We start from the raw sequence: 24867 nt of genomic DNA, 5'->3' as shown, positions 1-24867 counted from the left end.
GAAGTAGATTTATCCAGTTCTTTTTGTGTTTTGACGAGCTGCTTCTGACAACAGGTGGAACGTGGAGAACCTCTCTGACATCTGAGCAGGCGTAAATACGCGATGACAGCAAGATAACAACATGGTAAAACTCTTTTCTTCACATTTTCTATTATTTCAGCATTTATTTACTCGAAGGTGAGGCAGCAGACGGTTCGTGGCGATCCTCAACCTTCACCGAAACGAAGCGTTAAGCTTTTTATTGCTCTTTGCGCGTTGCGTTAATGTTATTGTGGGGATTTTTAAAGGGCCACTAAAAAGTCTGTGCTCCGTGGAAGTAGAAAGCTTCGACATTTTACGACACTGCAATGTTTCTGTTTGTGTCTTCTCTCATTTAAAGTCATTTTTAGATAATTGTAAGTGAACGGTTGATTTAGCATCGTGAAATACATGACATATGAACTGCGTGGTAGAAATATAACAGTTAAAAAAAAGAACAAAAATAGAGGTGATTGTAAGAAATATGTTAATATAGATCTTCCTGCTTACATGCTATGCAATCTAATGAAATATCATGTACATTTTGGCTGGTTACCGAAATATATATTTCTTATAAGCTATTTCAACTGATATTTTTTTGATATAGTTTTTTCTTTTTTTTCGTAAATGGTCTGAATTCGTTTTTACAATTTACCATTGTTTTGTAAATGTACAATTCCTGGTTGTTCAGGTTGTAGACAAAAACATTAGATTTGTTTTGCCTTTGTGATTTTTGTTTCTCTTCTCCAGTCCTTTACATGCTGAAGTTCTTCCTTATGTTGTTCTTGGTTTTGAAGGCCAAGCTAAAATGACAGAAAAACAGTCATCTGAAGCTAATCACACATATTTGTAATTATGTGTTATTATAGTGCTTACTGTCATTGTGGATTCCGTTGTCTACAATTAAACTCTAAATGTGGGCTATGTCAGTTGTTCAGGGCTTTGCTCTTGAATCTTTTATACATTTTGTCATTATAAATCCACAATCATCATTTTTGTTGGGAATTAATGTCATAAAGCAGCACAAAATAGTGCCTAACAGTCAAGTAGAAGGAAATTATTCTTAGTATGACATTTGTATTCGTAATCATTCATTTTGATACCTCTAAGCAAATTTCTGAACAGTCAACTGTCTTATAAATCACACCTGACAAAATTAAATATTTCAAGGAGTGTGAATAGGTTTGCAAGTCACTTCAGTTTCACATTTAGATTGAACGTTTCTTACGTTTTTTGGGAAACATATTACGCTATGAAGAACCTTATTTGGAGTTATAATGAGTACATGCTGGCAGATATCATTATCCAGAAATACTAAGCAGGAAACAACACAGCAAGTGTAAACAATTTCTTTCTGTGTTTTAATAACCAGTCTTGAGTCCTTGAGGCTGATTAACTTAATATTAAAGGCCCCTTGCGTGATTTGGAGAGAAAGTTTTTCATCTTAAATGACCAGCTATAAGATTTTTCTTACAGTTTATATACAGAAAGACTCAAAGTTTAAAAAAAACAAAAACATTTTTTCCATGAAATGTATGAAACAATATCAATAACATAACTGGCTCTTTATCTTCCGTCCTGTGATGTATAGAGATATTTCAGAAACGAGAATGCTGACGTTTACAAAATTTTTAATATGTCTTGCCAAATCAGTTTGGGGCAGAAAATGCAAAAACATTTGACGAAATCTTCATCAGTATTCTGGAAAATAAATGAGTTTGTGTGTGGGATATGGTAATAGTTGATATTGTGGACACATCAAGTTACATGTGATGCTGATAGTTAACATAATGGTTTTCCTCCTGAGACATTTCCAGGTCAGACAGTTCTTGGTTCTAAATGTGTGAGGTCATTCATATTTTCTCCACTTTTTTTCAAATTCTAAACATTTAAATTGTTGTATTGTTCTGAAGATTATTTCCAGTTATTTGTTTACATCCTATCTTTCTTCATTGCGGAAACAACCTCCTTTGTTGTAAATAATACAATTCAAGGCCATGTCTGGCTGTATCCAGCACCAAACTGTTCACATATTCAGATGAATCCTCACTATGGTGTGAAAACAGTGAGCAAAGTCATGCTGCATTATGGTGTCTTTGTGTTGATTGGGGTTGATTTGTGCAGCTCTTATTGCAGTTTGAGGAAGAAAGCTGAACAACAGACTGTGTCAGAATTTGAGTCTACAACTAAAGAGGAACTAAAGAGTGTAAATTAAACAAGTTTTCAGTTGGTGAAGACACTTCTAAGAATAAATTCTTTCCGATGAGGCTGAAACTTTTACCACGGACATTTGGCTGATGACTCAAGTTGAAACACTAGTCTGTGAGGTAAAGGAAGTTGTGAAGTTATCATCTTCTCACTGCCAGTAAGGCTGCTGCAGCACTGAACTTTGAGGGGATCAATGTTTTAGCTAACTTGGCAAAAATGATGCAATTATTGCCACTGCTATTTTTAGCTGCGTCAATCCAATGTGAGTTCAACAAGCTTAGCAAGTTCAGCTGTAGAAAAAGGTGTCACGTCATGAGAGAATACAGTCATGCAGGATTCCTCCCAGACATGCCGATCTGTTGAATAAGATTAGTTCCTGTCTTTTATTCTTCCTCATTCCTTAGCATCTGACTGCGGTGAACGCCTCACTTCTGTCTGACTTTCCTTAAGCTGCTACATTCCAATTATTTCCCAGAGCTCAGTAACACATGGAATAACTGACTTGCGTTGACTGACTGCGTTTATTTTATTATTATTTTTTGCAGTAATATTTGAAGGTTATTTAAAGATTTTAAGACAAGAGAATTAATAGACTCATTGTATCAATTGTCATTTCAAGTTTGTTTTACATGATAGAAACGTAATGAAGTCAACAATTGTAAAACAAGCAATAAACCTTTTATTTTGTTGAATACCATCATCAAATTAATCAAGAATGATGATCATCAAATGTATTGATCAATATTCCCATAATTATTAATCAAAGGAAGTCCTAAGCAGGCAGGTTTTTATCCTTGATTAAATGAACTAAGTGTTTCAGCAGTTTTGCAGTTTTCTGGAAGTTTGTTTCAGATTTGTGATGTATAAAAACAGAATGTTGTCCTCGAAATGTTGTCCAGGTGATAGAAAGTTGACTTTGTAACTGTCTTTATGGGTTTCTGAAGGTTCAGGTCTGTGTCCTTCACCATGCCCATTTTTTTGACCTGATTGCTAGTTTCTAGCCGTAGTAACGGAAAATGTTTGCTGACTGTAGAGGTCCAAAGATAAATCTGTTTTGTTTCTGTTCTGCTGGAGAAAGTTGTGGCACATCCATACATTGATTTGTTCTAAGCACAAGATAAACAAGCATAGTCTGTAAAGTTGTGCTTCTTGTTATCCATATGAGAATATGGCCGTTAATGTTTGTTTTACGTAAAAATGCCAAAATTTAAACAAAATGTGATGCAGCTCAGCTTTCACAGTGAACTGTATTCAAATGATGAACTGTTGAATATGTTTCTTCTAATGTGCATCAGTTTCAGGAGAAGCCTTTTTATGTTTCTGCTTTTGAAATTTTGTTGATGAAAATAAATTTACTTGAAAATCTCTTCATTATTTTTTTTATAAATTAGAAACAATATTTTGAATAATTTATTTTTACTGACAAAAAAAGAGGAGTGACTTAAATCTTCTTTTGTTTCCATCCACCAGAAAATCCAGACAATCCCTTTGCAATTGGAAGAGGATGGGATTTCCCACCGTGCTTTTGTTTCCTGTGAGAAGAAAACTTCAATCTCTTCTCTGCTCTGTCTTGATTGGCCCCTTTTAGTGTCCCACAAAGCTTCTCCCCGAGTTGTCTGATTGGACCTTCACACCCCAGAGGACTGATCTGCCAATCGCTGTTAGCTTTGGTGAGTGTAGTTCCTCCTCTGAACAGCTGCTGCAGTCACTTAGCTTATTCTGCAGCAGGAGTGTGTGTGAGTGTGTGTTTGTGTTTGCGTGGCCACCCTCCCTCTATTTCCTCTACAAAATAGCCATCCCACCCTCCTTTCCACTCCCATCCCCCTCTCTTTGCACTCTGAGGTTTTTCCCCTAACTCCCACCCTGTCGTAAATACACACTCACACACTCCTGCCACATGAGGCCCAGCAGCAGCCTGCTGTGTGTGAGTCACTGGAGAAAGTTACACTGGTGTGTCTGTGTTTTGCATGCAGCAGCGGCTCTCCTCTGCAGCTCAGTATTCTGAGGACAACGGGATAAAAAGAGGAGATCTCAGTTCACTGCAGCTGACTCAGGATTTTGCAGAAGGTAATGATAGCCTCCCCACCTCTTAGTATTTGTAATAGTCTCTGTTATACAGCATGCTATTGTCAGGTGATGGTGGTGACTTTTATTGGTGCAGCTTAAGGCCTTTTTATTATTTATAATTTACTGTTTTATTATTGTGAGTTAGATTGTAACTTCATAGAAATAGTTCATTCCCCATACTTCGATATTCAAGATTTAAATTGAATGACCTTACATTTTTTTAAGAAATACCTGTTTTATTATGAAATATTTTTGTAGACTTAATAAAAAGCATAGAATAAACTAAATAAAGCATTAGTTGGTTGCTTGGCTACATATGAATCAAGCAGTTCATGCTTCCTTTACATTTCTTTAGAGCTTGCGGAAACAAATCTGCAAATATTGGGACTTTCAGTGAATCTGAAACATGTTAAAATCTGGCTAATTATATTGTTGAGATCATAAAATTCATTTATGAGTTCAAATGTTAGATGGCAGCAAACTAAATTACTAAAATTTTAAGACAAGTTGTTGAAGTTGCACATGTTGACATGACTTCATGTAATGTGGAAGATAAAACTTGTGATTGAATTATCCATTTGCTTGATGACACCAAGTGTAAATAATTTGAAAAATATAACACAACAAAATAGCACAACTATTTAGCATTTTCATTGCACTTTGCAAAATACAGAAGTAGAATAGGGACCTAAGAGTTGGTGAGGCACGGGGCCTTTTTGATGTCGTAGCATAAATGTTAAAAGGGAAGTACAAGTTAAATCTTATTGCTCAAATCTACTTGTTTTATGTTATAGAGATTTATTCATGCTAAGAGTAGAGTGAAATACCATAGCATTATATTGTTATTTGGGAAGAACATTGATATTGTCACAGGATTAGTTAAATTACCGGTATATAAATTTGTAGTGAAGTAATGTTTGAAAAAGTTATATCCTATAACATGTGAAAATGTCTTATTGTAAGTGAAGTAATCTGCCAGTGGATCTTGTATTTTTGATCAATTTTCATGAATTATTGACTTAAAGAAGCTCCTATATCTTGATAAAAAGTTACTTGCACTGCGACAGACTGGCGACCTGTCCAGGGTGTACCCCGCCTCTCGCCCGGAACGCAGCTGGAGATTGGCACCAGCAACCCTCCCGACCCCATTAGGGAAGAAGGGTGTAAGAAAATGGATGGATGGATGGATGGAAGTTACTTGCAGGTTTTGTCTAATTTTTGTTTCTATTAACAAGAGAAACTGAACAAAAATATGTGAGACGTTGTTGCGTGTCAGCTGTGAATTCAAATAGTTCACAAAAACAAAGCTGAAAATATGCAGACAAGATGGGTGCATGAATAAGTAGAGATGGAAGATCTCAAAAGGATCTCATATAACACTCTAAAGCTCACTGTGGAGTATTCCAAATCATCTCTTTCCTTTGGTATGTGCTCTGAAAAGTCTCCAAAAGGTAGCTGTCAATAATTTAGTTTATACATTATTAATGTTTTGCAAGATAAATTCCTAGATATCAAATAAATTGTGTTAAGTGACTTTGACAGTGGAACAAAGCCTATCCTCTGATATTGAATGTTTTAACGAGCTGCCTCTGTCTCAAACATAATTTAATCACAAAGACTCGATTTTCTCTCTGGTTTATCCCCTCAAAACCACAGATCATCCAGCTGAACCACATAATAGCTATTCTGTGATGCTGGTGGCAGCATTTATCACCCTTTAAGCAACTCGTCAGCCTCCTGGTGGCACAGCAAGTGGTGCTTAAGTTAAGCGTATCCATGACAATACCTCCCCACTGTCTTTATGCTTGTGGGAAGTCACCAGTAAACAATGACCCGTTATCTCTTGTCGTCTGCTGTGTTACTGAGTAACAAATGTCTGTTTCAAATGAATTATTATTATCCGTATAAGTTGTGATTGTATTGCAAAAAAAAAAAAATCATCAGGTAATTGTTACATTTACATTAACTTTTCTTTCTTTTGTCACGTTCAGAAGGTAGTAGCTAAATGATTGAAAGTGGATTTATTATGACTAAAGATCTGCCTTAGTGATATATTAAGTAGATGTGAAACAGATGTTATGCAAAATAAGTCCACAGTCCAGCCAGCCTCCCCATCTGTAAATCTGTTGGTGTTGCAATATTTCTTCTCTACAAAAATGATGAAGACCATGCATACAGCTGTTTCATATTTTGTTGTAAATATGCAGGTTTTGATGTGGGCTGTTGAGACGGCACAGCTGTGAAAACACAGCAGAGAATGTGAGGCTGCTTTCATATGTGATTTTCTGAGAAATACTCAGTCGTCTGCACTTTTTGGGAGTCAGACTTCTTGTCCAACATTTAGACATATTGACTGATTTCTGGTGGCATATTTATTTTCTGTCTCACTCTGTTCTCCAAAAATATTAGATTTTTTGTGAGCACACAGCTTGGATTCAGAGTTACTAAAGCATAAAGCATATGGATAGAGGGGTGCTGTCTGAGTGTTTTTTGTCCCTGTTTCAATTACAATACAAGCCCAAATACAGTTTTACAATTATTGCTTAGCCTTTCAGCTGAAAGTAATTAAAAACTCAGTAGCTTTAAAGTTCACTAAAACAACACACTACATTTCATCAGTGTTCCTTGTTAATGCTGTTATTGCTCCCCACTTACTTGATTAACAAGATATTTGAGATACTTTTGTTCCCTCTGTTACAGAAATGCTTGTTCCTGCAGCGTAACATTAATATGCTGTTCCAACAAAGCTTGGTGACAATGTATCAGTATAACTTTTATTTCTGAAGAATTATCTGACCATTCTATGTCTTACTCTCTGTTTTAAAATGTCTTCTTGATAAATTTGCTTCTAAAATATTTCTGTTTAGTTGCAGTTGCATTAAGATTGCACACCAACAACAGTGATTGGTAGAGAAGTGTAGTTCTGAACTGTGATACCCGTCATTTAAAAAGACTTGGGTTATTATGCTGAACTGATTCTTGACATTGGTTCAACTTCCAATACAGGTCTCATTTCATTATTAGTTGGAAGTGACTTTCTATCCACAGTGACTTATTTAGTAAAAGGTAGTATTTTATCTTTTCTTTGACTGTGCCAAATATTTGGACGCTATTGGGCTTCTGTAAGTCTGCTAATTTCAGGAAAACATGGCAAGTTCTGAATATGAACATCCATGTTTGTCATTGTTAATGAATTTTGAATAGTTTTACAGTCTGTTTAAAGATGAGATTTAGTCTTTGAAGTTGCATCCTTTTTGGATCTGTTTAATGATTATGAAATCTCCAGTAAAAGTGTTTTATTATTTTTTTAAATGTTGAAGACAACAATAAAATGTGTATAAAATAGATTAAGACAGTTTATGGTGTTTTTTCTTGACAGCGATCTCCGTCATGGAAGTGTCCGGTCGACCAAACACATTGCCCTTCAAACTCCACAAATCAGCGTCTACTCCTCTTCGCTATTCGGGTGCAGTGAAGAAGGTTGCCAAGAAAAATCAAACAAAGGAAAGTGGAAATAAAGAGAAGGACAATCAAGTTGAATATGACAATGCTAGCTCTGAAGAGGACACAGCAGAAGATTTAGTGCTTAAACCAACTACTGATTCCTCAGAACTTGCAGATGGAGGTGCTCATCAAATACATTTAAGACTTCCCTCAGAGGACACTTTCTCAGAGGAAACCTTGGTGTCAGAGGAGAGGTTGGTAGAGGAAGCCAAAAAGAAGAAGGAAGAGGAGGAAGCAGCAGCAAAAGAGAAACAAGCTCAGAGACAGATGATGGCCATCGAAGAGCTAGTCCAGTCAGAGAAGAGTTACCTCAGAATGCTGCAGATCTGCACTGTAAATATCAGGAACAGCTTAAACAACCTCCAGGTAAGAATAAGTAGCATGTAGCTGCATTTTTATGAAATATAGTGATAAAGATACTCAAAAAAGATTATTCACATTTTTAGGTTGTTAGTTAGGAAGTAACTTCTTACACTTGAGTAACTATTTAAAACAAAATCTTCTTTCACGAGTATTTTTACTAATTTTATTATAAAGTATCATTGCATTTACTGGAGTAAAATTTCTGGGTACTCTGACCTCTGTGAGTAACTTCACTGAATGAAGGACAAACAAGTTTTAACCAAAAATTCACCAGATACAGTCAGACACCTGCAGTTTTTGTTAAAGTTTCATTAGTTTTTATTTATATAAAGTGGTTTTCTTTTTGGTCTTCAAAATACCAAAATATTCTCGTAACTTTGTTTTTTGGTCTGTCTGATGATGGCTTTTTTAAATACTGAATTATTGATGCTTTGCTCTGCTGCTCAGTATTTGAGTAACATTTTTACCAAATACTTTGATCATTTATGATTGACTGTTTATTATTACTTTCAATAACTGCTTTATTATCCCTTGATCCATTAATTTTATTACTTTATTTGATTACCAAATGCTGTGTCTGAGTATTCAGTTCCCAGCAGCCTAGTTATATTTTTTGCATTCCAACAACACACAAATATATCAAACGGGGTGGGTAAAAAGTTGATTTTAAGCTATAATAACCCAGAAATAATTTTATTTTGAAGTTGCTGTGCACAATCCCAAAGCTCTGCTGCAGCTTCCTAATGACTTGCCATTTTCAGCTTTTCATTACTGCTGAGGAATTGCTTATTACAGCAAAATAATAATTTATTATTCCCGCAGTAATGAAATGAAGCCTCATAAAACATAATAATATTAAGGACCATATGGTGATGAATGAGCCTGAAGATGAAGAAAGAGAATGAGCAGGAAATGAAAAGAACTTGCAGTGCTAGTAAAGGAATGAAATTATCTGGTGGATTCATTACATTTTAGTGAAGATTTGTCATATGGGAATAAAATATGAAAGAAATCTGTGAGAAAGGCATAAAAATACATTTAGATGACAATAGACAAAAGATGGAGAGAGCTGCAGAGGCTGCAGAGATGAGGGGTGCTGGAAACAGAAAACAGAAAACAGCCACATAAATACAGCCATTGTATGACAGACAAGTCTCCTGTTTTCTCTAGAAATATGCACATTGTTCTGTTTGCCACCAGGGTTTGTGCCCACTCTGCTCTCATTTGACTGAAATGGAGAGGGACAACATGTTTTTTCAGCTTCTGCTATTAATTCCTATCTACCGGTATTTATTTTTTTAAACTAAATATGACTTCATTAATCATGGGACAACGTTATGCATTCAGTTGAAAACATACGTGACATCACCAGATGTAGACTGTGCAGTAATACAATCTAAATTAAGTGTGATGAAGTGTGGCTGCTGTTCTTCCACATTTTCACAGTACAATTTACTTGTCATGTTCTTATTGATAACAACTGGACAGCAAAGTAGACAAATGAGATTTCTGCAGATACAACTGAACCAAAACTTAGAACTAGAATTGCTCCTTTGGAAGAACAATTACTTGCCTTGCATCCATCTGTTTTAGAAAGTGACTTATGACAAAGCAAAACAAAGAAGAAAGATTTTATTCACATAAAAATCTTAAAATTGTGGCATACATCTTATTTAGTCTTGTTTACTGTATCACCTAATAAAAGTGGAACCAACTAGCTGTAGAAGTTAACAATTTCTTAAATGGAGTTCTTTATTCTGTAATGTAAACTGGATATAAATACAGTTACTTTATCGGCGAGAACCTTAGTGAAAAACAGCATTATATAGATCAAGGAACACAGCAGTAAGGTGGAGAAAGCTTTGGAGCTTAACAGATCACCTTATCAACTTATCAGGCTCTCATTGTTGACTGTTCAAAAATAGCTTCACACAACTGTAAACCTAAAAAGGCATAGCTATCCATCCCATCTGTCTGGTTAGACAATAAGAGCATCAATCAAGGTGGTGTCCAAAATGTCTAGTTGTGGAGGAGTTGCAGAGATCCACATTAGTCATGTACCGCATGACTTGGGGAAAATGTTTGAGCAAGTTGAAACACAGCCTGTTGTCGGTTTACAATATATGAGATGCAGTGGGCATGTTGCAGAAGGTGGTCTTTGACATACAAAATTATTACATTTTGACTTTGATATACGGTACAGACCAAAAGTCTGGACACACCTTCTAATTGAGTTCAGTTAGAAGTTCAATTAGAAGTTCTAATTGAACTTCTAACAGACCAAACGTTTGGTCTGTACTGTAAATCTCAGCATCAGAATGTTAGTTTGAGGGTTTTCTTAAATGCAAAATGTTGTTACGAGCTTCTGTCAAAAGGTAAAAAAAAAATGGGGATACAAATAAACACTCTATTTGTCACATCTACAGCCAATAATTCTCTTTTCTAAGTATATGGCTATGTAAATGTAATGCTCGCCAGCTTTTTAAAAGGGCATAAAGAAAAAGTGTAAGATATACATCGTGTCCATGCAACAATGAGGAGGATAATTTATGACTTTAATCGTTTAGCTATGTATACGTAACATATCTTGCAAACTTTTCTTTTTCTGCAGCATTGAAAAGTTAATCAGGGTTTTATTTGTTTTTTAAAGTTGTTTTCATCCCATATTCTCCAAAGCCTCCGCCACCAAACCTGGACAGTGTGTTTCTGTACACAGAGGAGGTGATGAATGTGTCGAGCCGGCTCCTCAGCAAGTTGGAGCAGAAGCAGCTCAAGCCTCAAAACCCAGAATTTCTAGAAAATCTCTGTAAGTCACCCAAACCTTTGTTGTTCCCAATTAAGCAATATTCATAGAGTACTTTGGTCATATTACACTGAGACACCATGTTCTCACTGACAGTGAGAACATGGTGTCCAAAACTTTGAACTTTGTATAAAACTTTGAAAGGTTGAAAGATGAAAAGTTGAAAGATGTTCTTCTTGGGATAGTTTTCATGTATTTCTGTTTGTCAACTAAAATATCTTCCACAATTTACTGTATGTTGGTGATTTAATGTGTCCAATCCTTTTTTTTTCCGATATGCAACCTCTTTTCTTACAACATTTCTAAGGTTAGAGCATACAGAGGAGTGGCAGTAATTATAGAGTGCTGTTATTAACATATACCCATGAGATGTATTTTTTTTCAACCATTAAAAAAAGTTAGTAACAGTTGAATTACCTTATTCTTCAGCTGTATCTTTACCTTCTATGTGATTCTTGTATGTTAAGTTGTAGCATACTTATGCATTTTGTTTTTCCTGGCAGGTACTTCATTCCTTAGCCTCTCCTCTGAAATCGAAGCAGCGTACAAAGAATACTTGTGGAACTACAATCATGTCTCGTTAGTGGAGAATGGCTACAAACAGAACGAGGCACTTTGGAGTGACATTATTAAAGTCGTAAAGTCAGCAGCGTGAGTTTCAAACAGCAAGCTGCTCTTTAATAGAGCTTGTTTTTCATTAAAGTTACATAGTCTTCCCATTTTTTCCACTCCAGACCTGAAGTCAATGCCACCTCTCTGAGTTTCTTCTTGGTAATGCCAGTGCAGCGGATTGCGCGCTATCCTCTCCTTCTGCAGACCATCCAGAAGCACAGTGACCCCTCTCACCCAGCGTACGCCCTCCTGGAGCAGACTGCTAACACCTCCATCGCCTTGAACTGTAATATCAATGAGTACAAACGGTTCAGAGAAGTTGGTAAGACAGTTTTTCTTACACATACAGAGTATTGCAGTGTATTTTGTCACTACTACATGCTTACTGTATTTTACTGGGATTTTATATGAAAGACCAACATAAAGTAGCTCATAATTATGAGGTTTTAACTCATTCTTCTTTACAAAACAGCTCAAGCTCTGTGAGAGTGGATAAAGACATATTTGAATACTTTTTCCTTAATATTTAGAAATTTTTGACTTGAAACAAGCTCTCAAAGTTCAGTTTGGTTTTCAAGTGTACTAGAATATTTGCACTAGAAACTAGACAAATATTTTGATTTTATTTAGAGGTATCTGAGTAAAGAGGGCTGAATACAAATGATAATTACATTTTCTGAATGATTTCCACTTCATAATAATGTACTGATTTGTTTTAGACTATGACATAAAACCCCAATAAAATGCATTAAAATTTGTAGTTGTTGTATAGCAAAATAAAGACGTTCTAGATACTTTTAGATACTTTTGTAATGTTCTAGAAACAAGAAGAGCAAAGGTTTAATCTAGCTTAATTTTAAACATTTATAAAAGAAGCTGTGAGGTATTGTTTCTGATGTTTTATAGCCGATAAATACAAGAAGACTGAAAACCTGACCATTATGGACAAGATCAACCGGCTCAGCACTCACAGCATCGCAAAGAAGACTGCAAGGTTCAGTCAGTACATCAAACATGAGACTGGAATGGCACCAAAGGTAGGAACCAAGATGACTTCCAGTACCACATCAGGTATTAGACAGAGCAGCCCAACCCACAAGGATGAATGAAGCAACCCATGAGAGGATAATTTCAAAACAAACAGCCTTGCAGCACTAAAATACTTTTACCAGTGCATACCTTATCTCTAGCTGCACCTCAGTAGTTAATGATCCACAAGAGAAAGGTATGAACTGACCTGTTATTGAGCCAACATAAAATAAAAGTCTGGATAATCATCCTGAATCCAGCTTTTGGCAACAGAGTTCAAAGCTTTGGGATATTTCTCATCTGGAAAAAAAGTTTCTGATTAATCCACCAGAATGGGACTTGAATGAGATGGCAGAATCTAAAATAATAACAAAGTTTCTGAGGTTTAGTTGGACAAAGAAAGCATAACACGTCATAGCGTTGCTTGATTGTATTTATTTGTAACACTTTGCAGAGCAGCCTAAAAGGGAAAGAACATGAAAAACACTCTGGATGTGATCGTTTAAGTTTCCACAAGCACAGTATTCGTAGAAACACACCCTGTAGGTGGAAACTTATGTTGGGAAATATGTTTACACACCAGAGTTACAAATCTACTCCTGGATAGGAATTCAACACAGATTTACCAATACTGGACCCGTTTTTGACATCCCATCATTTAAATAGATAAATAGATGTAAACATGGCTTGCTTGTGTGATTTTTCTCTGCATAATCAAAATATAATTTCTGCTCAGAGGAAGAGAAATATTATCAGGGCATGTGAAGTTCTACATGAAGGACAATAAAAACAGACTTCACAAATATTCGTAACATATTTGTAAAGTCCCTCTTGCAAACATTATACATGTTATAATTGTGAATAAACGCTTGACTGTGCTGTTATAAGAATGAATGATTAGTACATATTTTAAGGCCAACTTCTTACAATATTGAGTATAATGTGTATGCATGGAATTGCGCACAGGTGGATTTAATAACTGTTCATCATGTCTGAAACCTATAGCTCTTGAGCCACTAGTGGCTCTTCATATGAGGTTTGATGAATTTGTTAGTTTTGATAGATAATTTGTTGAATAATTGCAGTAAATTTCCACAAGGAACTAGTACTATTTTTATCTACTTTTTGGTCATTAGGTTTAAATTTGTATGCTTTCAAAATCAGTAATAATTTTTATATAGGGCAAAATTGTCTGCCCAGGCAAAAGTGGTGACTTTTATTTCAAGATCTCACATTGCACAGACACTAAATATTTTAAAAAAACTTTAGAGGAAATAAAATAAGCATTTTTTCATAGCATTTCTCAGGAATATCAACATCCCATAGAAGAAAATGTATCCGTCCTGGATTGCATTATTTGCATTGCTCCAAAAATGTTATCTTTCTCTGGTTTAAAATATAAAAACAGAAATAAAAGTATGGTTCTTTAAGCATGAAAACAAATTTTCTTTCGCGGATATTTACAAAAAATTATAAGCAGTCTTTTTTCAAAAGATCGTGTTACATTTGCATTTCTAAACAAGTTTTATTTAGCAAGACTCAGGACAAAATGACTCTTTCAGTTCTAAAGGTTGTGCACTCTTGACTTGTATGAACAATAAACAAATATTACCGTGCTGTCATGAACTCATGACCATATTTCTCTTCTTGTGTTATTTTGCAGCTGGTGGATGAAGAGTTTGATACCCTCGAAGGTTTCTTTAACATTCTGGAATATGGGATCCTGGTGCTTCTGGAAAATGTGGAAACTTACCTTTTCCACCTACAGGTAATTCCACCATAGACAAATAATAGTAGGAATGTGTAATTACTTTTCATCTCTAATCACATATCCTCCATAAGAGTAAAGCTGATTATTATGATGTGTGACACGGAGGCATGAAGATTAACATAGATTAGACATACACTTTGCCCTTCATGCAGGGGATCCTCCAGCAGATAATAACCCCTTATCTGTTGTTTGCCCTTGACCAAATCTAGATTCCAGACAGAAACTGAATGTAAAACACGTGTTTCTTTGTTTACAGTCACATTGATGGGTCATCACATTCCTAACACATAATCTGTTTACCTTCCTCCAGGCTGCTTTGTGTAATTTCTGATTTCCCATTTGAGAATTATTTGAAAATATTTTAGAAATACATTTTCCTTATAACTATTTAGACTATTTTAACTATTTTCCACTCTTTCATTTTGTCAAATGTCACAGCAACAGATTGAGGTGATTCACATTGATCTAAATAATTTCAGTTAAAAGTGTTTCTGAAGCTCAAACTGGACCAAATGACTCACATACTGGAACTTTCCAGTCCAGTGGCTGTGGCTGGAGACGTTGCATATGAATAAACATTTTTCTGCTGCGATTTGAGTCACACTGAGTAAACCCAGGAGCTCATTTTAGGACAAACACTAGAGTCCAGTGTTTTACGGTCTAAAATTATTCTCCCAGTAGTTTTTTTTTCTACTTATTGATCTGTGTCTTTCTTGTGTAACATTTTCTTCCTACTTATCTGTTTTTCTGTTTTTCAACATTGTCTGTCTTGCATGTATTTTACCAGAAATATTATTTTATAATAAGGCCATTATTACTTTCAATGTGTCTTTTTTTCCCTTTCAGCTTGTTGCTTTAGCAACTATTCAAACATAATTGAATAAACCAATTAAGATTTAAATGTTTACGTGTTGGTTGCAGAGTTTCCTGGAATGTAAGACAGAAGAGTTTGACTTTGACATGGATGGCGAAAAGGCCCTTGTTTGCTACAAGGAGATCCATACTGCACTCAGACAGTGGATTCTTCCAATGTTTGTAAGTCATACAGTATCAAGGAAATTATGGTAATTACAGAAAAAAATAAAAATATTCCTTAATTCTTCAACTTTAACTCTTGCCATTTCTTTTCAGGAGAAAAGGATGAGGACCCTGATTCACAAGCCACTCTGTGAACTGCGGGACCTCCTGGTGGGACCGAAGAACCTGATTAGAAAAAGACTCCACAAGCTGCTTGACTATGAAGTGATAGAGGGGAAACCCAAACTGAGCTACGAGGAACAGGCTGTGGCCAGTGCATACAAGTAATGAAAGACAAATAAAATGGAGTTAATTTACCAGCTGATAGTTGTAAATATTGTAACTAAGTAAATTCAGTTTTAGCTAAACTGTAAATAAAGACAAAAAAGCAGGAACACATTTTCTCCCAGAAATATGGCATCCAGAAGCCTTTTTGTTACAATGTGGAAAGGAAATCTGCAGATTATGGATTCAGTCTAAAACATCTAAATCACCATTAGAATGTTTCACGTCAAAATTCCTACTTTTCTCATTTTTTCTTGACTTCATTTTGACTTTACATACAGTTAAAACCAGATATTTACATACATTGGGGGAAAAAGGGACTTTTTTTTTTGCTTCCGCTTGACTTTAAATTAAGCAAAACTTTTGCTATTTTAAGTAAGCTAGGATCACAAGAATTATTTAGATTTGCTAAATATCAGAATAAAGATTGAGAAAGTTTCCTTTAAGTTTCTTTACATACAGAAGTCTACATGCATTTCCTCCCTGTTTGCTTGATCTTCCTTTTAAAATGGATATCCTTAGATATCCTTCTACAAGATTCTCACTGTTTTTAGATTTAGGTTACTTTTTTCCTGTCACCTTTCTCACACACATTTCAACTCTTCTCACAAATTTTCTACTGAATTGAGATCACATTTTTGTGACAGCCACTTAAAAACAGATTTTGTTGAGCCTGAGCCACTCTGTAAATAATGTGATGTTATGCTTGGGGTTGTTGTTCATTTGCAAGACCCATTTTTACCCCAAACTTTATCTTTTCGTGGTGATTTCTTTGGATGTTGTTTATTTCAGTGTAATGGTCTTTGCTCATGGAGCTATTTATTTGTAAAGTGCACCAGTTTCTTCTGCAGCAAACACCAATACAACGTCATGCTTCTGCTTATACTGGAATGATGTTCGCATGTTTGAAAGGGTCCACCTTTTCCTTGAAATTAACATTGTAGCGAAATACTTTATCATCCACAAAAACATAGCTCTGAATACAACAGATCCGGTTTCTTCTGCTGTACTGTCAGAATGGTATTAAATTGACATTTTTTGTTGCCATTTTCTAGTTTTGAATGCCACATTTCTTCCCTCCTCACTTCCAGGACAATCAACACATTGCTCCTCAATGAGCTTCCTCGCTTTAATGACCTCGCTCTGCAGATGATCTGGAGAATGTTGGGGACGTTCAGCTGCTTGCACAGAGACCTCGCTGCAGACATGGAACAGCTCTTTCAAGGCTTTGCTCTACAGGTACAAGCTTCCATACTTAATGATAACATTGTTAACTAAGCAAATATTTGATACTTTAACACTTATTCACACTGATGTTCTTATCTGCAGCTTCCTCACAGTTCCTATCATCCAAAGGAATTCCAGGAGTGGGTAGAAACTGCTGTGCTTGAAGGAGCGAGAAATTTGGACATTTTATGCCAAAGTGTGCAAGAAACCCTTAATTCTCCAGTTGTCCAGGTTGAAATATATTTTTTCTTTATTATTCATTAGTAATAATTCTTATTTGTTGGTGACTAATATATTTATGCTTATACAACTCAGCAACATAACTTCTCCAATGTAGCTGAAGCATAAAATGTTGTGGTCAAAGCCGTGTTTAATCTTACTGCACTTAAATAATTAGCACTGACAAAAAAAAATCAGTAACAATATCTTTATCACAATACTGTAGACACATGGTTAATAGATAATAAGATAATAAGATAAGAGTGTCAATAGATAATACATATGATAGAATACTCATTGAACTTCTATCCAGAACCACATAGCATTCTGGGGGATGTAGGCAGAGGAAAGACTTTAGCCAATTTCATGGCTAGCTAAGCTAGGTGTACTCATTTACTCTTTGGTTACCTAGCAACCCACTCACTCTTTGGTTACCTAGCAACCCACTCACTCTTTGGTTACCTAGCAACAACCTGTTGAAGGTTTTGTCACTGTGCCTCATAAGTACTTAAAAATAAAAACAGTCACCAGTTTGGCAGTTTTGATCTGATCTGAAATGCTTATATGATGATACGTTTTTTAGCCATTTTGTCCAGCCATGTAGATTTTCCAAAATCTAGTTACCTACTTATTGTAACCAGTTGTAATAGGTTTTTCCAAGCTGAGCAACTTGTTTTACAAAATGAATGTATGCAGACCTTTAACCACAACTTAACAGATGCTTCATTTTTGCTACCAAGCTAGCATAAGTTATTCCCTTTATACACTGACCATAATTGGGAATGGAGGGACAGAAAAAGGAGCTACAAGCTTAATTTCAGATGATTTATATCTGGCACCAAAGGAAGCTCAAAACTCCAAATCACTGCTCATTTACCATATATGTAGTAATGACATACTTTACTTTTCCTTAGTCAGCTGGTTGTTATTCCTGCTGTTCTACTTGTCAAACAACTTGCATAAAAATACCTTTAAAGAGAGTGGAATGTACACATCATGTTTTGTTTGAAGCTTACAAAGCATGCCTTAAAAGAAATGTTTGCTGTCCAACAGGTTTTGCTGAATGAATTTGAGTCACAGTACAGTCAGAACAATGATACCTATGGCTTTAGGCCATTCTCGTGTGATCATTATTCACTGATCTGCTCAGACTTTTTTTAGACTGCTCTGTTTCAGTAAAGGTATAAACCACATGCAGTAGTATTAAAGTCTTTCAAAATGCCTGAAACAATTTCAGTTGGTCTATTCATTTAATTTCTAATTTATGTTTTGCTTTATTTTTTATTCTTGTGTATTTTTCTATTCTTTCAGCCTGTGAGCCCGTCATGTCAGCGGCGCCTGAAGCAGCTAACAGATAAGCACGGCTCCGGTAAGATCTTCCAGGTCACAAACACGGTGGTGGGAACCCGGGACTTCGACCTGAACCTGACCAAGGGGGAGTTTGTTGCCCTCATCAGCGAGTTCGACACCCGCGGAGACAAACGGAGGTGGCTGGTTGATTCAGGAGGTAAAAACTATTTTTATCAAGAACTTTTAAACTTGACTGGCTTAGAAATGAGAACATTTAACCAGTTAAGCTGATTAAAAAAAGTAATTGTGAAAAGAAGCACGGTGGGTCATAAGTGGTTTCTTGCCGTGATCAAGTTTTAAAGGGTAGTTTGGGATTTTTTGTAGTTTTCATTTTAGCATTCTGCTGCCACCTATTGGTTGACTTTACACATTACACTAATGGTTTGCTTTTATTACACAAAACAATACTTAGAATATTTAACTTAGTAAGTGAAAATGCATGTTCCTTGCATAAAAATGGATTTGGCTTGTAAAATGTATAATTTTTTTCTTCTTATTAGCAATTAAAAGATTCTGTTGAATAAATTGTCTGTATAAAATCTAATTCACCAACAAGAGACATAGAAAAACAGTTAAATTTGGCCATCTTTTGTTAATTTAAGAATGTCAGCTTCTTAAATTTTGAATAAAATTTGTATTTTTAAATGTATTAGAAAGGTTATTATAAGTTAACAACTCAAATGCTCATTATTTATTTCAATCTGACTGTCTTTAGACTTTAATAAATGTAAAACATATATTCTAGATCTTATATAGAAGAAATTATTAATATTATGACATTTTAAATTGTGTGTTTTCAGCAAAGAGAGGTTATGTTCCTTCATCAAAGCTCATTCGCTATCACCAAGCAGCAGAGGACCCGCCGCCCTCGCCATTCCTTCCTATGCCAGGAAACATGATGGCGTTCAGGAGACACTCCTGCAACCCGGATCCCCAACTCATCCACGTCACAAGTCAGCCTTTATTCCAGGTAATTCACAATTTTACTTTTTTGACCGATTCCACACATTTACCTCATTTGTAGTGCTTTTTCTTGCTTTTGTGTGTCTGATGCTCCTTTACTTTTTATTTGGATAACATAGCTCAATTGTTTATAACTACACATCTAAACAGCTAAATGTTTGCTGTTTAGATGTGCAGCTCATGCCTGAAGTTATGAAAAATGTGAAAGAAGTGTGTTACTGTATCTGCCATTGCTACCTATGGACTACTAAAGACAAACAGGTTTAGCTTAAATTTCAAATACATAAATTCATGTTTTGATGAACCATTAGCTCAGTGTTTATTTCCTCAGGATTTGGTTTTCAAACATGATTTCATAGACTGAAATCTAACATTATCTTAAAGCAACCAGATGCCAACTGCTGGATGACACTGGTTATATTATGCATAGTATATTAATTTCTAAGCTCATGAAAAGAAAATGGTTCAGATATTTATGGCTTAGACCTCCGGTCATGTCTATGAGATTAAAATTTTCTGACACCAAAATTTGAAAGCTTCATTAATTTTGTAAAATGAACGATCCTCTCAGATTTTCTGCTTTCTCTTGTGACAGCTCTCTGCAATGAAAGCATCAGTCATTAAACTTGCACTCTAATCATTATAAATCCTTCTTAATGAGGATCAGCTTAAGTATATTTTATTATTATCATTAGTATTTTACTTCAGAATTGAGTCACTTTTTCACAAGAGAGGGCTGCTAAGTTAAGAGTTGATCAGTGATATTAAGTCAGTGATTGCATAGAGAGGGGTGGATGTCTTAATGCACGTGTGTTATTAATGGAAGCTTCCATAATTAGCTGTTTAACCTTGCAAGTCGGTTGCCAGTTAATTTATGCGACGCAGAACTGCAGGCAGAGATAAAGCTCCTCTCTCCTCATGTGTACATGTTGTCCAATTGATTTACATTTGAGACTGCACGACTGAGAGATGGAGTGTCAGGATACTACATTTGGGATGGTTTATGGGAGTGTGTACATGAGTGACTCCTGTTGGTGTGTGTGTGTGTGTGGGTGTGTGTGTGTGTGGACATGGAGAGTTATGCACATGTGACTGAGATATGTCATGCTGGTAAAAATGAGTAATTGCTCCAGTGACCTATGGTATGTTGATGTTTTTGCCTTCCTGAATCCTCCATAAACCAGAATCTGCTCATAACACACAACCTTCACACTTCCACCCTGACCATGCTACAGAAACCCAGACTCTGTTTTCTGGTCACAAGCTTTAGGATTTCACACAGTGATGTTATGGCGTATGGAAACAAAAGGTTAGTTCTGAAAAGCAAGGTGTATCAACAATACTGACGTTCATTGCAGTTTAATTTGTTAGAGAAGAGAAACATTTTTATTTCCAACCTGCCATTAGAGAGTTCTAATATGTTATTTGTGTCAAAGTTTGTTTCAAAGTGGAGTTGGAAGAAAATTTAAGAAACACCCAGCATATTATTTGTAATAAATCAGAAAAATCTGGAGTTTGAAAATACTGGAGAAATTTCAGCAGCTCAGAGCAGGGTCCATTCAAGAGAAACTTTTCAGGATCTAAAATGTTGCAAACTGTAAACACTAACAGTTTAGCTTAAGGCAACATTGAGGATCCTTACACAACAAAAAATATCCTGAAACTTCTCTGGCCATCCCTGGGAGCTGATCTGTCTCTCTGCTCTTCTTCCTCTCAAACAATCTGGAGTGACTGTCTGATTTAAACAAAAAAAAAAAAATGTTTTGCTGCAAAGTTGAATATTTAAATAGATGAAATAATAGGTATTTAGAATGCAAATTGACAAAATTATAATAACTGACCTTTACAGATGTTGACAAAGTGCATCCAGTTTGATGCTTATTACTGTATATGTGAAATATCAACCCACTCTCACTCCCAACTCGTCATATATTGACGCATGGGACTTCCGTCCTCGTCACATATTGATCTTGCTTAAATTCACTTTGTGTTGTTTGCCAATATGTGACGCAATTTACCTGATGCCTTAAACCGTAATTTTGCCCTAAACCTAACCAATTTTTTGGGTTTTGAAGTGTCGGCAGTGTTGCGAGGACCATTCACAAATAATCCATGTAAAACATGCGACCTTCCAAAATCGCCAAAATCGCCAAAATTTTACGGTGAAGGAACCTGTTTGTCGTCACATATTGACGTTAGGTATACCCTTCACTCAATATGTGACTTGGTCAGACGGCTCTCTCAACTCGCCAATATATATGACGAAATTGAGAATGTGTTGGAAATATGCATCAGCCAGCATTATTGGGATACATTAAGATCAGAAGCTGTTTAAAACGCATCCACAGAAGTAGTCTGTATAGATAATTCTCAGAAAATTGGAATATTTATTCCAATGCTCAAAAAGCAACACATTTCATTCTGATCTTCTTAAATTCACTTTGTGTTGTTTGATCTTTTATTAAAGAAATCTGTCTTGAAAATGTGGAGATTAGCTTGTCAGTCTTTTAAACTTGCATCAAGATGTGGATCTATTACCAAATCTTCACTTCTTCACAGCAATTAATTATTATATTTACAAATTTCACAGAACGGATGTTGTAGCCCAGAGGTGAGCTGTGGGGAAGGGTTTGTTAATGACACCGAGCAGCCACCTAAACTCTGCTATTAGTGCTGGTGGGGCGCTCTGTCATACCAACACGAGGCTCATTAGGAAGCCTTCGGGTCTGTGAATGTGTGAGCGTGGGGTGATGAGCTGGGATTTGTCAAGACATAACTAGTGGGCTTAACCTTTCCAGAGAATATCACAATGACGAATTGTAGAAAGTGGGCAGTTTTTCTCCTGCTTGCTGTTTTGTTTTTTTCAGCTGCTTGAAAAGGTGTATTTTAAATGAATTAGCAAAGAACTGCTTAGTACAAAATTATCACAACATAAAAAAGATGCTTAAAAAGTATTTCTATACTAGGGCTGGAGTGAAAAACGTATCACAGTATAATCATTTCATGCCAGTCAATATCAATAATTATTGATTAGTTTTTATTTTAAATATGTGACATACTGTGAATTTTCCTATATTATCCGCAGATTTCACTTCATTGTATTGTTTCTTTATTTTGAAGCAGTTTTTAGGCGTGGTAGTGAAACCTGAAACTGCTACCAGTAATTCAGCAGGTTGTTGCTAGGTAACCAAAAAGTGAGTGAGTTGCTAGGGAACCAAAGAGGGAATAAGTTAGTTGACTCCACCAACCTTGCTCAGAGAGGTTGAGCAGCTAAAGACTTTCCCTCCTAAATCCCTCAAAATGCTGTGCATTTCTGGATCCGAGTTAAGTAAAATGATTGAATATTCTGTCAGATGAATTATCTGTTGAGATTGATCATGTCATCATATATATTGTTATTGATTTATTGTATATCCCTGTTCTGTACAAGCCATCCATTTCTCGCCATACTTTGTTTACAGGGAACTATTCCAGTTGAACTTTTTACAGGTGTAAAAATACAGAAAATTTTGCTCCACAGCTTAAAAAACAAATCTCTTTCACCTAAACAGCATCCTCCATACTTACTGGCTCCCCTGGTTATTTGAGCATAACAGATCATCCACCATTCTGAACAGCGTGCTTTGTGTGCATTTCACATTGTCATAATTTGTTTTATGCCTGACCACCTGGAAAGTATATTGCCAACAAACACAGTTGTCATTTAATTTGAACAATGCACACACTTGCAGTATGTTTTGTAAACTCCTCATGTTATTATATGTCATAACAAAAAGCTTTTTTCTAGCACAACCTACATTTTGAATGTAGATCACTTCAAATGGTACTTATGGAGACTGTGACCCATTTCTGTTTTCTAACAATGAACTTTCTAGTAACACAATAAACTATGGTCCATGTTCAGTTCCAGTTTATTGCTCCGACTGTCATTATTGACAACAGCAGCAATTTTCTTGGAACCAACTCCTGATGTGTCAGCATTAGCATGTATCATTCTTACTTTTCAAGAAATATTATCTTGTCTTTATTAATTATAAAAATTACTAAGATAAAGGGATATGTGACACAACATGTCTCTACCCAGGAAGAGTCACAAATTTCTAATTGAAAGTTACTTAACACAGAATAATTTAATAAGCAAGACATGCATTTTAATATGTCTTCTATCACAGGTGTTTTGTTGTTGATTTACTGTCCACAAACCACTTGCTGCATTCTTGTTTGTTGTGCAGCTGTTTTCATGTGCAAGTGTAAATCTGTAGTTGGGGGTATTGCCAGCAGCAGCCTATATGGATTTAAAGTGACAAGATGCCCTAAAACAGCTTGTTTTGAGCTCAACAGGCACAACTGAGCAGAGTAAAATCTAATCTAAGAATGATTTTGTTTAAAGATGTAATTGACATGTTTGAGCAAGGAAGCGTAAAAGGTCACCTTTAAATTTTGTATGACACAGTCATGTTACATTGAACATTTTCTCATCTATTCTTGGAAGACAGATGTATTTCACTTTCTTTTTAAGGTGGTCGCTGCCTATGACTTCACTGCGAGGGGAAACCATGAAGTATCGCTCCGTGCCGGTGAACCTGTCCGGGTCCTGGAGTCGCAGGACAAACGAGGGAACTCTGAGTGGAGCCTGGTGGAGGCCAGAGGTCAGAGAGGCTATGTGCCCTCCAATTACCTCACCAGCATACCTGTTGGCACAGGGTCACTGGCCCCTCCACTCCACTAGGAAATAACACCATGTTCTGTGAATACTACAACATTTTGTCATAAACCTGCAGTTGCATCCTCAAAAACAGTTTAAGTAGATTTATTTTGTGTCAAACAGGATTTTAAACTGCATCGTACATGTATTTGTTCTTACATGTAAGAACAAATATGAGCTAGTTTAAATGAATGTCCACTGAGGTGTTTCCTCATAGCCTTCCATAGAGCAAACAATTTTCTTCAAAATCAGGAGAAAATTTCATTTAAATTTAAAGTTGTATGGCTTTTTTAATCCACTGTCTGGGTTAGTGGATACATTTAAATTTAACTACATGCAGTATCAAATACAAATTCAAACAAGTTAGACATAATTTTGGGTCTTTTTTGTTACCAACAGAAGTGCAGCAGATTGTTCAACTTGCAGGTTCCATTATATTGATTATTTAAGCTTTTTTCTGTTTTGTTTTAATATGTATAAAATATTTTCTTCTTCTTCTTCTTTTTTTTTTAAAGAAATTGCCATCTCATAAAATCTCATACACTGTAGCTAAACTTCACAGTCTGCCATTTAACGGTGAAAAAACTAGAAAGGTCCAGGCTCAAGTAGCCAGAATTTGTGCAATAGAAAATCTTGATTTTTGTTATGCCTCAATGTGGATGTTTTTTGTTTATGTTATGATTCTCAAGTTTTCAGATATAACACTGGATAAAAATGAAGGAAGCT

At 35.7% G+C, this 24867-nt stretch overlaps 1 protein-coding gene across 5 annotated transcripts; it reads left to right on the top strand.

The window, feature by feature from the left end:
- The first annotated feature begins 9 nt into the window (after positions 1-9).
- Positions 10-24234, top strand: arhgef37 (Rho guanine nucleotide exchange factor (GEF) 37). Of its 5 annotated transcripts, none has more exons than XM_044127203.1 (16): positions 10-124; positions 3815-3896; positions 4200-4293; positions 7673-8163; positions 10837-10966; positions 11467-11614; positions 11698-11897; positions 12482-12612; positions 14268-14372; positions 15297-15410; positions 15507-15676; positions 16769-16916; positions 17007-17135; positions 18435-18630; positions 19274-19443; positions 23956-24234. In XM_044127203.1, the coding sequence occupies exons 4-16, from the start codon at positions 7684-7686 to the stop codon at positions 24163-24165; spliced, it is 2331 nt and encodes a 776-aa protein (XP_043983138.1). In that variant the 5' UTR covers positions 10-124; positions 3815-3896; positions 4200-4293; positions 7673-7683; the 3' UTR covers positions 24166-24234. The 5 variants fall into 5 exon arrangements, with proteins under 5 accessions (XP_043983138.1, XP_043983137.1, XP_043983136.1 ...); XM_044127202.1 differs by having other exon boundaries at positions 3697-3896; positions 4203-4293; XM_044127201.1 differs by having other exon boundaries at positions 3697-3896.
- The last annotated feature ends 633 nt before the right edge of the window (positions 24235-24867 follow it).

The sequence above is a fragment of the Gambusia affinis genome, linkage group LG09, assembly GCF_019740435.1.
Source record: "Gambusia affinis linkage group LG09, SWU_Gaff_1.0, whole genome shotgun sequence".
Lineage (NCBI taxonomy): Eukaryota > Metazoa > Chordata > Actinopteri > Cyprinodontiformes > Poeciliidae > Gambusia > Gambusia affinis.
The sequence above is the reverse complement of the archived record's forward strand: the minus strand, read 5'-3'. Positions and strand labels throughout refer to the sequence as shown.

Bases quoted from the DNA above. Each gene is read 5' to 3' on its own strand.
- arhgef37 (XM_044127200.1), top strand. From the start codon at position 4,194: ATGCAGCAGCGGCTCTCCTCTGCAGCTCAGTATTCTGAGGACAACGGG. The intron at 15,411-15,506 runs GTAAGTCATACA...ATTTCTTTTCAG, and splicing joins AGTGGATTCTTCCAATGTTT to GAGAAAAGGATGAGGACCCT. The intron at 15,677-16,768 runs GTAATGAAAGAC...CCTCACTTCCAG, and splicing joins GCTGTGGCCAGTGCATACAA to GACAATCAACACATTGCTCC.